Source organism: Camponotus vicinus, unplaced genomic scaffold (genome assembly GCF_025532165.1).
Source record: "Camponotus vicinus isolate PSW18456_S1 unplaced genomic scaffold, iyCamVici1.0 SCAF_9, whole genome shotgun sequence".
In the NCBI taxonomy this organism is placed as follows: Eukaryota; Metazoa; Arthropoda; class Insecta; order Hymenoptera; family Formicidae; genus Camponotus; species Camponotus vicinus.
In genome coordinates, this window is record NW_028141981.1 from 7,075,391 (window position 1) to 7,090,386 (window position 14,996).

At 30.6% G+C, this 14,996-nt stretch overlaps 1 protein-coding gene across 3 annotated transcripts in view; it reads left to right on the plus strand.

Annotated features, from left to right (window-relative positions):
- Positions 1–8,063, plus strand: part of LOC145976832 (uncharacterized) — a 128,137-nt gene extending 120,074 nt beyond the window's left edge. The window contains exons 7-10 of one of the 3 annotated variants that reach the window (XM_083108258.1): positions 2,162–2,224; positions 2,483–2,793; positions 3,073–3,369; positions 3,521–8,063. In XM_083108258.1, the coding sequence (XP_082964384.1) occupies positions 2,162–2,224; positions 2,483–2,793; positions 3,073–3,369; positions 3,521–3,773 (924 nt within the window). In that variant the 3' untranslated portion in view covers positions 3,774–8,063. The remainder of the gene's footprint in view (positions 1–2,161; positions 2,225–2,482; positions 2,794–3,072; positions 3,370–3,520) is intronic. The other 2 variants (XM_083108260.1, XM_083108259.1) reach the window with 2 other exon arrangements.
- The last annotated feature ends 6,933 nt before the right edge of the window (positions 8,064–14,996 follow it).

Consider the following 14,996-nt stretch of genomic DNA (forward strand, 5'->3'; position numbering starts at 1 on the left):
AACCACATCAAGACTGTACTTCGCGCTCCATTACGCCGCATTAAAGTCTCTTCGAGAGTAGTCATTGAGATAGTCCTGGCGGCCTTTCGGCTGGAAGCTTCTTTGCCTGATATTTAGTCAGATTGTTTAGCCTTTTTATTGTTAGACAACACAAAAGTGTAATATGTAAAAATATTAAGTTGAAGTAGTCTTAATCGTAAATTAAATATGAAAGAATGAAAAGGAGATATGATTAAAACAATCTGAATATGAATTTTAAGATACTTAAATCTTTAATATATCATCAGAGCTATAATGACGATATAAGAAACTTAAAAAACGAGTAATAATTGAAGACATTTCCGGAAAAAGGACAAAGAGATTTCCTGATGTTCCTCGATAAATATCACATTTCGAGCATGCCTTAAGACGCGCTTGATCGTCGAAAAAGAAGCGACATATTTATCAGTCGTCTTGCAGCACGCATTTCTCGGATGAAAAGAGCGTTTCACGATTTTCTCACTATTTGTTCGTCGGATCTTTCGAATCGACAGAAGAAGGAGGAGGAATCGATCTACGATATCCGGGGATACGTTGAAAAACGATCCTGCTTCCTGGATGCGTCTTCTCTCTTTCTCTCCCCCTCTTTTCCTCCCCCTTGTCTCCTCTTCATCCATGCGGCCCTTCTCGCGAACGATTTGAATGGATCAGGCTCTGCATTTACGAAAAAAAATGCCTATAGAAAATCCGTCACGACGTGCGCGTGCAACTATATAGTCTCCGGGAAAAATCAACAAAACGACTTCGAGCTTTAGCACACTTAATGGGCAGCCGCGTTCTTCATGTATTATACATTTATTGTGCACGCACATGTACACGCATATTTGCGCGTAGGGCCTGTTGGGCCCTAGATCTTCCCCGTCTCCTTTCTCTCTCCCTCTCTCTTCTTTGGAAGATACCGCACGGTGCCACAAGGTGGGCCCAGGGCCCTTCGGCACCTTGCCACGGGGTGCCTTTTGTTACCTCACACGTGGCCAGGATGTTTCCTTTTTCTCGTCCCGCTTCTTCTCCTCCTAAGCTATGGGAGGATTCTCGCTCCGTGTGTTCCTCTTTTTTTTTATTCATGCGAAGCATTAAGAAGGGCACACGACCTTCTTCACTCGGGGAACCGTTTCGCCGAGTACAACCTGCCTCTTCCAACCCTTTCGCGAGCGGTTACGTGTGCGCGCCACGTGAAGGCCTTTGTGGCTTATCTGCCGCAACAGACATTTAATTTCTTCATTCGGAGATCACCTTTTGCGGGTCCTTCGACTTTAATTCTTAATAGAGAAGATTTCATAGTATCGTTTAACATAACGTGTGAATCAATTTTCATTTCTTCAGATCCGAATAATTGGAATATGGAATAATTTTGAAAGTTGTTATATATAACGTAATAAGTATAATTTTTAACGGAATCTCGAAGATAAATTAAAATCGAAGAAATACTATATATTTTATATATATTGTTTTTGTTTACTCGCATATTTTAAGTTTAATTAATAACAACTCGTGTAAACATTAGCTCTTTTTATCAATTATTATTATTATGCAAAAATAATCACGTTATCTAATATTTCTAGATATTTCTATTATATTTATTATTTAATACTTGTAGATATTTATAAGATGTCGGGAGATCTTGTTTAAAAGTAAAAGGATGCTTGGGTTGTTAGACGATAACCTGTCGCGATTGATCCCGCACGTGGCTCAACTCGAGGCGTTTCCGTAGGGTGTCTTCGCGGCCACAATGCGCGCATAAACTAGCTGCTTGTATACCGGGGACACGCGACCAACCCCCGAACCCTTTCCGATTCGTGCCCGCGACGCGAGCCCCTCATTCTCATAATCGAGCATCATGTCCCTAAGGAAAGGGTGAAGATAATCGATCAGACAGATTCACCCTTGGAATTATACATATTCTTTCTCGTACCTGTACACACGAGTCCGACACGTGCCGCGCACTCCAACATGAAAACACTAAGACATTTATCTTTATTCGAGGCTGACGGGCGCAAAATTGAATATAAATAGCTAACTATGTATCGCGAGATTCGTGAAAGAAAAATATTCATTACGAGTAAAAACGGAACACAGATGACCATTATGTTGATTTTTACCAATGGTCGTCGACGTCTTGCAGGGGCTGTTGCAGAGCGGTGGCTATCCAACAAGACCGAGTCATCCGCGCTCACAGTCCATGCAGGTACGATGTAAGGCAGAATCGTGTCCGAGCATTGTTGATCTCTGTGATTTCGCGAATAAAAACACGCAGATTGTCACTATATTTGAATAAAAAATTTCTCTAAAAATGAAAGATTCAAAATATTCAGGAAAATATTCTTCAACTAAATCGCATGTTTATAAATTTTCATATAATCGCGAGTGATCCTCGTCATTAATTAACTTGAATATATTTTGTTTTAATTTATAATTTCTAAAAAAAGAATTAAAATATTATCAGGTACAGCAAGCGGTAGCTCAGGCAGCTCAGCAGTTACAGGCTCTGCAGAAGCAGCAGGCTCTTCAAAACAGTGGTAGTTTAGTCGGGCGAAATTTGGCGCAACGATCACCACCACCGCCAAGCACCCCGCCAGCAGTAAAATCGGTAAAGTTAGAACCCTCTCCAGAGGAGACAACGGATCTCGAGGAACTAGAACAATTCGCCAAAACGTTCAAACAAAGGCGAATCAAGCTCGGTTTCACCCAAGGAGACGTTGGACTCGCAATGGGCAAACTCTACGGCAACGACTTCTCGCAAACTACCATCTCCAGGTAGATATATATTCTCAATTCAAACTACACGATGAAATGAGAATAGTTTTTTCAGATAACGCAATCGTTGTAGAAACTTAGAGCTTGTCTGAATATTTCTGAGCTTTTCAACTAAGATAACTATTTGTATATTATTTGAATCACATATAATATATATTTTTACACAATAAAAAATTAAAAAATAGAAAATGAAAAGAAAAATAAATAACATTAATTTTAATTTAATCTAATAACGTTATTGACTTTAATTAAATAAAAATCGATGCTTCCGCATTTCAGGTTCGAAGCGTTAAATCTTTCTTTCAAAAATATGTGCAAGCTGAAACCACTCTTACAAAAATGGCTGGAGGATGCCGATAATTCCTTGAACAATCCCAATTCTCTATCGAATCCACTTACGACACCGGAAGCGATCGGCAGACGGCGGAAGAAAAGGACATCGATAGAGACGAGCGTAAGAGTGGCTCTAGAAAAGGCTTTTATCCAAAACCCGAAGCCTACGTCCGAAGAGATAACTATACTAGCGGATAGTCTTGCAATGGAGAAAGAAGTCGTTCGCGTATGGTTCTGCAATAGGTAAATACTGAGATTGTTAGGATATAATTATGACATAATCTCTATATTTTTTCTTTCTCAAATTCATGATAATCAGATTTTGTAAATTCTCTGTTGATTTCGTATCATTGATTTTTTTCACAGAACAATTTATGTATAACTTATATTTTAGAAGGCAAAAAGAAAAGAGGATCAATCCGCCAACAGCAGCGATGGGTAGCCCAACGATGACGTCGTCCGCGCCTTCGGTGTTCGCCTCTATCGCTAGTTCCATGTCTGGTAGTCCTTTGGCCCTTACGACGCATTCTTCCGGCATGGGCCATTCGCATCCTCACCCGGCATCTTTGAATTCATCTTTGCCTCTGGCTTTGGTTGCTTCGGCAGGCGGCAACTATCATCCGCTGAACAACAAGTCTCATGAGTGACATCAGCAAGCGACCCATCAAGGGGACGTTCTCTATCATCAGCATCATCAACAACATCCGCAGCAACAACAGCATCAGCATCATCAACAACAACAACAACGACGCTTGTGCAATCTACCGGAATTTTATCATTAGCTCATAATTTGATTTTTTAAAGTTAGTAGTTGAAATAATATTTTCAAAAGATTGGATAATTCAAATCGGAATTTAAACTACAATTAGACCTTCTTATTTCTTTATTCGATACCGAGTAAAAGAATTGCTTGTCTATTCTTAATTATCTTTTCAGATCTTATTTATATTCCAATAGATTAAAAAAGAAATCGGGAATAGACAAATTAACTCTCGATCCCGTTGAGCAAAGAATATGAAAATACGATTGTACTTTAAATCAAGGTCACAGCCATTGAGAATCATCGATAATCGCAATTTTGGTGATATCAGTTAAAATTCGATAATAATATAAGACATATAAAGAGTTCACAAAGAGAGAGAGAGGGAGAGTGAGAGAGAGGAAAGAAAATTCAAAATAAGTAATCAGTTCTACATAAAGCTGAGAAGCGACTGAATGTGTAAGTGAGAGTGTTAGTGAGAATGTAAGTATGTAAAAATGAAAGTTAAACGAGATAATATAAGTGAGAGAATACATAAATCGATTGGTCATTGAATAATCAGAACTTGTTATAAGTATCTAATAAAAAGTATACGAAGACACGCTGCGTTTTGGATAAAGCAGAAATTGATAAGGGAGTTTTTTTATAAGTGTGCGAGTTCTTTCGGACGCACTAATTTCTTTCGGATGCACACTGATGCATATTAAAAGTCGTAAAAAAATTATATGAAGACGTAAGCATGTGGCCAATTTCTCGTTCAGCACATCTTATCATTGATATATTATATTATTATTATATAATATATAATATATTATATAATATATTGATATGTTAAACATTTATCAATTGGAAAGACCTTTATATCATTTCTTTACATAAATAATTATCGATAACACCTGATTTTAAGATGCATCAATGTGCACTAGAGCATGCAATTGCGTGCGCGAATCTTTTAGGCAGTTATAAGAAATTAATTATTACTATTTCTTTGATAACTTTGGCAGAGTTCCTCAAATAGAATCAATTCTGTTGTTTGAAGCTATTCAACGACATATGAACAGAAATGACATTCGAATTTTCTACGAACGAAACGTTCTGATGTTAAAAGTATAGATCGTGAAGTAGTAATAGAAAAGGCTTAACAACTTTTGCATTTTTATCTTTTAATTGCACAGTGTTCATAAAATTATGTCAAATTATGTGCTATATCTTTCCATAAATATAAATCTATATAATTTTTATAGAATTATTATATCTGATACATTTCAGTTACACAGAGATGGGATTAAGTAGTATTGATTAGCATTTGCAGCATGTCTAAACCTATTATAAGAATATATAAATATAATAGCATCAAAATTTAATTAATTTTTTATGCTGCAATTGAGTCTAGTACAAGTATTGCAAAATACAATATTATAATGTAATCGAAACTTTCTTAAATTCGAATCTTATATGATTACTTAAAAATGTAATTTAAGTGGAGTTTGAGTCGAAATTAAATGTTAAATTAATTTAAACTGATTTAAAATATCCATAAGAGATTCGAATATATTTTTATAAACTTTCGGTTATATTGATACTATTATCATTTGTTATACATTTGTCTCATACTTAAATGTATGAAATTTTTACAATGATGTTAAATGATGATATATAAATGCATACACATAATTTTTATAATTCACGATTCCAATAAAATGATATCTGGATAAAATGATATTGAATTGAATCGGTTCATAAATAAATTCATAAATATATATTGAACTTGATCACATCTCTATAATTATATTTCGAAAGCCGAAGTGAAGTGGCGTAATCTTTATTTGTTGATTATCTCTTTTCTTATACGTTTTCTATTATTATAATTTACGTTAAAATCGACATCGTTTTCGACATTGTCAGATTAATTAGGAAATCATCGAATACTCTGACACGTTTTATGTGATTGTTGAAGGAAAATTTGATTGACAAACTTCTTTTCGCGATATAATTTCATATATACTTTAGTATTTTGTTATCATAAAAGAACCTTCGTGAAGATATTGAATGATTAAATCACACTAGCAGAGAAAGAATATCATATATTTTCCTTTTCTATAGTTTTCAAATAATTTTAAAAATAATTTTATTCGATGGCACATCTTTGGCAAGCAGGGTTACAGTGCATCTCAACGGCAAAATGCGGCGAGGTCCGACAATACAATTGTACATATATATACACGTAGGCGTGTCTGTCATCGTATCGTACATATCTGTGTCACAGGGCTGTATATACTACGTGAATTCAAGACCACCGAGTGTTGTACCGAGGATCGCGATGTCCACGCGCGGTACCGAGCTCCGATTCGAATCACGATCGATATACGCGAAACGTTATGATTCATGCCAAAGTATATTGCCTGTACAATAAGTATTATATAATGTGTGATCTATTATATATAAATGTGTACATTTGCGAGAACGGTAGAATTTCGTAAAAAAATTCGGAGGCGACGTGACGCGCGTGGGAATATTTGTATGTTGATGAGAAATACATATTTCGTGCGAGCGATAGTTAGTAACATTGTAGATAACACGGTACCTAAGTAATACGTAATGTATATATAATTATTTACACTATACATATGCGAATTATATGCCGTATATTCGTGTATATCCATGAAATTGGCACAGTAGGCAGAAAAGAGTCGGATCTTTTCGATATTTTATGCTAAGAGAGAGAAAGGGAGTGAGAAAAAAAGAAATTCTTTTTTTATGAAAATACAATAAGATATGTATTTTAAAATATGTTTTTTAATGTATTTTAATATATTTTTGATGTATAAACGTTTCTTCTGTGAGTTAGAAAAAAAATTGTCGATTTTCGCGCTCGTTAAGATCGATGCTACTTCCGGTGGATTCTCGGTGATTAATTAAGGGCTATGATTTTAGATTATAGATCAGGAAACGAACGTGATATACTGATCATATACTTATTCCTAAAACCCATGCATATGTACATAGATTTCATTATCAACGTGCAGAATTTGCGTAAATGTATGTATACCTTTAACAATTATAATGTCACATGAGTATATCGGCGTATATAAACTTGTGCATGCATCGGCGTATGCATATACATATATACATAAATGTATAAACGGACGTTGTACATATAATATGATAAGATAGGAAATCCGTGCGGACCTTTAAGAAATAACAGCATGTATTATTCTCATCGTCATGTCATCATCATCATCGTCTGTATTGATTGAGATTACTATGTAATCACACGATACGTGCTACTATTGTTAATGTCGCTTGTCGTGTAAATTGAATTTTTACGTATCTGCACAAACAATGCTTTACTTTCTACATATCTGTATGTAATTCCAAAATGAGGGAAGCGCGCGCGAATTGTCGATCCAACAATTTGCACGACACTGTGCCAGTATATAATTATGTTGCGCTCTAAAAGCTTCTAACAATAATATTTTCATATGTGAGCTTTAATTATAAATTTTCCTTTTTCATTTATTATTTCAAAGAATCCGGATGGTTAACGCGTTTAGAGAATTCCTTCACAAGAAGAATTTGTGCAAACTGTTAGATCATATAGGAGCAATGCATGCCTTTTCGACTCATTTCATCCCTCATCTCATTTCTAAATTCCTTAAACTCCCAGAGTCGTGGACCAAGCTGTAACGAGAACGTCGACAAAAACATGCGCGCGAACAGAGAGACGAACTATAGTAAGACGAGAGGAAAGAAAGGAGAATAAAAAGAATTTCTAAAGCCGTACATTTGTTGGTAGATACGCGGACGACGATGAGTGAAAAGAGGACACAAGAAGGCAATCAGGAAGAGGAGATAGTTGAATAAAAAGAGAGAGGGGTAGGAGGTTTTCCACTTTTGTTCGTCAGGAGAGTGCTTGTAGATAATTAACAGAATATTAACGTATAAAGAGGCCACTCCCCTCTTCTCGTTACGGCATCATTGTCGATCGATTGCTCGCTCGATATTATAATGCGTTTGATATGCGATAATGCACAGGTGAATAGGCGTTTTACTGATGATCCGTATTAGTTACATTCATTAATATAATTATTATTATTATTATTATATTATTATTATTATTTCATTATATTTTAACTTTTATTATTTGAGAATAAAAATGCTAGAGAGCTTTCAGTTACATCAGCATTTTTTTTACCATTTTTAATTTTCTGTATAGTCCCGTTCCTTTAGTCCCTCTGCAATCACATATTTCAGTTTGTATAATTCTTGTGTAAAAAAGAAAGGATATAGAGAGATCGGCGTGTGAATTAGTATCGATGAGATACTTATTTCCTAGTTTCGACGATCGCCGCGCGTTCTTTATCGTTGCGTGATAAAAATGTATTTTTCTCCTACCGTCCCATCATCTTCTCATCTGTGTATATACTACCTGTATATATACAATTTGTAGTAGTAGATAAATAATACTCGATACGCCATATACATGCATAAGAACCAATTTACGATCGGACGGAATAAGAAGCAGAAGATACATGTACTGATTTTTAATTCTGAATTAATATTCAAATCTTTCTAGCAATATCAATAGTTGATTGATATCTCTCAATATCAATTATTAGTTATAAATTAATAAAATTATTTGCATGACAGTTTGAATATACTTAAGTAATACAATATTTTGTTACTCTCGTAAAATCTATCTCCTATGAAATAAACATTAAATTTAGAAGCAAATAGATAAACGGAAATAATTATGCGATTATCTGCTTTTTATTTCTATCCACACAGTAATTGGCTTAAGACGATCTTAGATGTTCAGTAATTAGGAGAAAACGAAGCTGCAATGCTCCGAGTATACCAATTAGTCGACTACTCGTAGAAGAATTTATATTCTCGACGTAAGACACACATCTTTGGATACCTTAAACCATAAATGAATAGTGAAAAATGTCAATTGAGGAAAACTCAGCTAACATGTAATTTTTCACACTAGAATATAAATATATCTAATTTCTCTTTTAATAAATACAAAATTTGCCTCTCTTTATGTAGTAAAATATCTAGAGAAGACTATAAAACATAAATTGTTATAAGTTCTTTTCATTCTTCTAGTAAGAGAGAGGAATAATTTTGTTTAGTACATTGCATAATTATATATATATAATTAATAAATTATATATATATATATATATATATATATATATATATATATATATATATATATATATATATATATACCTTATTTTTGACACTTTATTTATCTTTGTGTTTAAAGTATCCAATCTTTTGATGTCTTCGTGGAGAATTATAGGATTATCATAGGTTTTACTAACGTTCGATGTGTGTAACACGTTATCACGAGACACATAACATAATCGTGTAAGGATAATATACGCGAAGAGCACGGTATGACAGTTTCTTAAAATGTCGAGACGATTGCAGAATCCCGTTGAAACGAGAACGAGAAATCGTTTGACTATTTTGTACTAAGAATTATCGACTATACATGTCTGATGAGAGCGATTACGAACGACGATGTCGCAATTTGCGAATCTTTCCGTCGACGGACTGTAACAATTAGACAAATTTCTTGCTATAATGCATGTCTGTGCGACTATCGTTTTTCATCTTTTGATGAAAGGATGATCTTTATGGAAGAGAAAGAGAAACGGAGCAAATGAGAGAGAGAGAAAGAGATAAAGAGTGAGAATGTTGAATGGTGTATAAATAAAATCATATCAATCGTAAATAGTTCGTGTTATCTAGATATACTACGATTATTACGATTATTATTTATCACAGTATGATTAGCGAAGAATATTGTAATTGTATAATAAACTGGGTCATAGATCACCTCTGCTGTCCCGATACTTTTTGATGATCTTAATTCATATATGAAGAAAAATTTTAAATGATCTTTACATTAGTTTTTTAAAAGAATCACGATTTTTTTATTTACACAAGTTACATTAAATTCTTTATTTATACAAATTAAATTCTTGTTTAAAGAAACTGTTGTTTTATTCTGAAGGTAAGTAATAATATACATTGTCAATAGAAAAATTGTAAATATCAATAGAAAAATTAAAAATAAATAAAATATATATAGGCACGTTAATTAATAAATTATAAATTATTTCATATACTCATTAAATTATAGATTTTTGATAAATTGTATTTAAAATGGATAAGACTATATTTATCAATTAACGTTGTCTTTTCTCAACATGATTTAATCTTTATATTTAATAAAACATAGTTTATTAACAAAAGTTATTTTTTTTGTTTCTTGATTTTAATTAATGATAAAATAATTTTATTTTTAGCGATAGATGATAGTACAGTATTTTACCATATATTGATCAATTAATTAATTGAATCTAAAACTTCCATATATTTTGCTATAGATGACTCGATTTCTATTAATTTTTATAAATTTTTTCTATTAATTTTTATAAAATTTATTCAAATTAATTTTTCAAATTATATTAACTTTTTTAAATATTTATTTATATTTTATTATAAATAAACTCTTTCATGTTATAAAGAGATCTAATCATTAACAGTATTAAATAATTTTTTAATTATTGGTCGCTCAGGAGGGAATGAAGATATATCATCATATTTCTAACATATAATTAATGATCAATCATCTTTCATTAATAATATGTAATTACATGTAATGAAACGATATAGCAAGACGCTTATCTATATAAATATAAATAAATTCTTAATTTTAATTTTTTAAATAAAATTTTGTGGTTCTCTTTCTTTCTCTCTCTACACACACACACACACACACATACACACGCACCATGACAACGAGACCGTAATATGTAAACAATAACGCGTTACTGTTTCGAAATATTCTATGCATTATATAATTTACACGCGGAATATTAAATTATAGAAAAATTTTAATATGTTTATAGATTCTTTAATTGATTATTCATAAAACAATTAATTCATTTGTTTTGAAAGTAATATAATAAATATAATAAATAATAAAAATAATTTTTATAAATTATTTACCTATATGTATGTGTGTGCCACTGTAAATATAAGAATAGTCTATATTCTATATAAATATCGGCGTATGTTACCGCCGGCATAGCTCTCAGGTTCATGAGAGTACTGAAACCTTCTCACCCGGCAAATATCTTTGTTAAGGTGGAGATACATTGAGGAGGAAAAACTTTTTTTAATTTTATTTTCATTTTCTTTTAATACAAAGTTTCCAAACAGAGAATAAGATATATATTACATAATTATAATATTTACAACGTAAATTATAATTAATTTGCAATTACATAAAGAACACATTACAAAATATTAAATTATGTAACATAAAAATAATTTCATTACAAATGTATATATATATTACAAAATATATTATAAAATTTAATGCAGAATATATAATATACAATGTACATTACAAATATATATTACAAAATATAATACAAATTTAATATAAATTATAATTTGAAACTTGATACAAAATAAAATTTATTACACAGAATTACACGAAAGTGTCTCTCCAAAGTATACGTATAATATAAAATTTATTAAAAATGTTTACATAGACTAGACAAGACTGATTTGTAGTAATTAATTACGCGATATTTATTATTAATAATCGACATACAATAATAATACTTAATTAGTTTTATATAAATAACGTATATAAACGTAAATAATCATGATCAAAAGAATCATTAATAAAATTATTGATCGTTTCTTCGATTGTAGAAGAAAGTATTTGCATTATTGGTGCATTTGTGCATACCATCAAAAGAAATATTCAAAACGCGTAAAGATAAAACAAGCTTCGTAAATCAAAGATTAAATTACAAAATAAATCGCGATTTAAAATTCGCGATAAAACGCAACGAATAAATAAATCGATAATATTCAAAATATTCAGATACGCGAGTGACATACCGATAATATCCATTAAAAAGAGGAGCGATCTTAAAAATGGAGAACGATTAGCATCTTGTTTCTCATCAGATTTCGCAAGATCAATCTGCGAGGAAAAGTTAAGTGATCCATTGAACGTCGAGAACTTCACTGTAGGAGGGAACGAATTCCGGATCTTCCGGACTATTCCCAATAGCAATGATTTCAGTAATAAATCAACGACAATTCCCTCGTCATTATCTTCGATTCACGAAATTGATATTCACGTCAGAAAACATGTTCTTTCATTATTAAGAAATATATTTCTTTATTGAAAATTAAATGGATATAGCAATTTTTTTATAGAAATGTGATTACGAACGATTATATTTATAAATAATAAAATCCATGCATCATTGGAGTTTGTGTTAAATGTGCGAACACAATAATTTTGGGGTACCGTTTGCGCGCGCGAGACGAATCGAACCCGATAACAGCAAGATTTAAAAAATTTCAATTCGAATAGTTTGTAAAATAAAATAAATCAAATAATTTTAAATATATAATTAATTCTAGATTAATTCTCTAAATTCTTATTCTTATAATGTTTAAATTAATAATTTTTTTTCTTTTAATCAATATCTTGCTGATATAGGGGTACCCATTCGATTCGTCTCAAAATTTTTAAGTATTCGCACATTTTATGTAACATTCATGTATAATTTCGCATTTATATGATATATAATATTAATAAAATTATAAAAATATTTTGGATACGTTAATTTATGCATGTATTTTATTATACATATATATAAAATGGTATATATCTAAAAACTAATATTCTAAAATGGCGATGGATGTCCAATACCTGCAAATAGTTTCTTAAAAGAAACTAAAAACTAATATTAATGTCCCCAGTACCTAGAAATAATTAATTAATAATTAAAAAAAAAAAATTTTCGTTCGTATTCATTTTTAACAAACAGTTAATAAAAACTAATTACAATATGAAATTAGTTGAAAAATAGATATTTATACACAATAAACAAAAAATATACGCTATATCCATATTTAATCTACTATTAAATCTTTCTGGCATTAAACAATAATAATACCAATCCTAATAATGACAGAACACTTTTAACGAGAAGGAAAAAAATAGATGCATTTCTCTCACATCTAAATATATATTATTTAAATTAATTCGACTTTAAAGAAGTGTATGGCGTTCGTCGTTGAATGACTACCGAAACCATTGCTGTCGGAAATTGTCAGGAAAACCTGGGATTAGTTCCATTCTTACAATAAAAATTCCCAATTTTTAACGGGGCACCGAACTAAACGTCGCGAATGGATCTTACAAAAACCGATAAGAAATAATTCTCCATGATGAAAATCGTTTCGACTCCTCGGCGATACGAGCCACGCAACTTTCATTAACGTTTACCTAACGAAAAAAACAACGATAAGACTTTCTTATTACAACGACAATCTCGTCTAAGAGCGCGAAAAGAACGAGGGAAAAACACGATATTTTCGCAACCGTAATTTATTAATTTATTTATAAATATTTTCCGATACGAAATTCGTAAATACAAATATGATTGAAAAAACAAATTATTAAATTCATAATAATTAACTCGCGATTTTATAATATCGAAGGTGATCGTTAAATTCTGTGAAGCTAATATTTAATCGTTAACTTATAACATCGAATCTTCACTTATTCGATATTTCTTTATATTTAATTAGCAATATTTAGGAATATTATCTAACGAGAGGGATACAATTCTTTTGTTAAAACAATAATTTTGTATAAGAACGCGAAAACATCGCGAAAAGAACGCAGAAAAAGCACGGTATTTTCGTAATCATAATTTATTCATTAATTTTACGAATACGAATATTCAGTTCCGCGCGATATGGAATTCATAAATAGATAAATCTAACGAAAAGTATATCATTAAATTTATTCGCGATTCTATAACGAAGACGTTCGTCATATTTTATAAAGCTTATATTTAATCATTAATTTCGCATCGAATTTTTACATTTCATATAAAAATTTTCCGAATTTATTAATGATTCTTTGATATGAATATATAAATAGTTACTCTTTTATGAATATTTCAAAAATATGTACTATAGAAACAAATATGTTAATTTAACAAATTACTATTATATAATCATTATACGTATACTTTCGAACATTTTTCCTGTAATTTACATAAGAATGCATTAATATAATTGACAATCCTAAATACAATTTCATATAATATAATTATAGTTATAATTGTATTTTGTACACAATTATGTCAATAATTAAAAATATCAATATTAAATTATAATTAATATACAATTATAACTATTTACAATTTACAAAACACAATTTACTACTTACAAATTACAATTTACAAAATAGAATTTATGATGTTATCAATATCAAATAAATGGATTCGTTTTATTCAAATGTTTAATAACATAAATAATTTGATATTGACAACATTAACATTTGGACTTAATATTACATATCATATATATATGTAAATTATATATTTAATTTTTAATTTTTAAAATAAAATATAACATGTTAAAATATATCTTGAACATTTACAATTATGCAATTTGTTTAATCTTCTTGAATATAACTTTGATAATTTAAATTTCATTTTTAAAACATTTTTAAAAATAAATTCCATTTAATTTTTAAAAAATTTTAATTTATTACAAAGAATTACACGAAAGCATTTAAAATATACGTATACTATAAAATTTATTAAAAAGTTCTACAAACAAGACTGATTAGCGATGATGAATTACGCGATATTTATTATTATTAATCGACATAATAGAATTTTAATCAAAACGCGAAAAGATAGATCAAGCTTCGATGTAAGTCAAAATACATTAAAATACAAGATCAATAACGATTTAAAATTCGCGAGAAAACGGATAAATACGATAACGAATAAATAAATCGATAATATTAGGAATATTCCGATATGCATAATTTTTGTTATATGATAATCGAAACCGTCAACAGACACGCGCGGTATAATTACTATCACACACAAGTGCGAAGACATTTCCACAGACATTTAAGGTCTGTAATATTTGCAAATTTATTTGCGATTAATATAAATGTCTATTTTATATAAATGTCGCGATTGAAAAAATACATGTTGAAAATAAATATTGCATCTCGCGCATG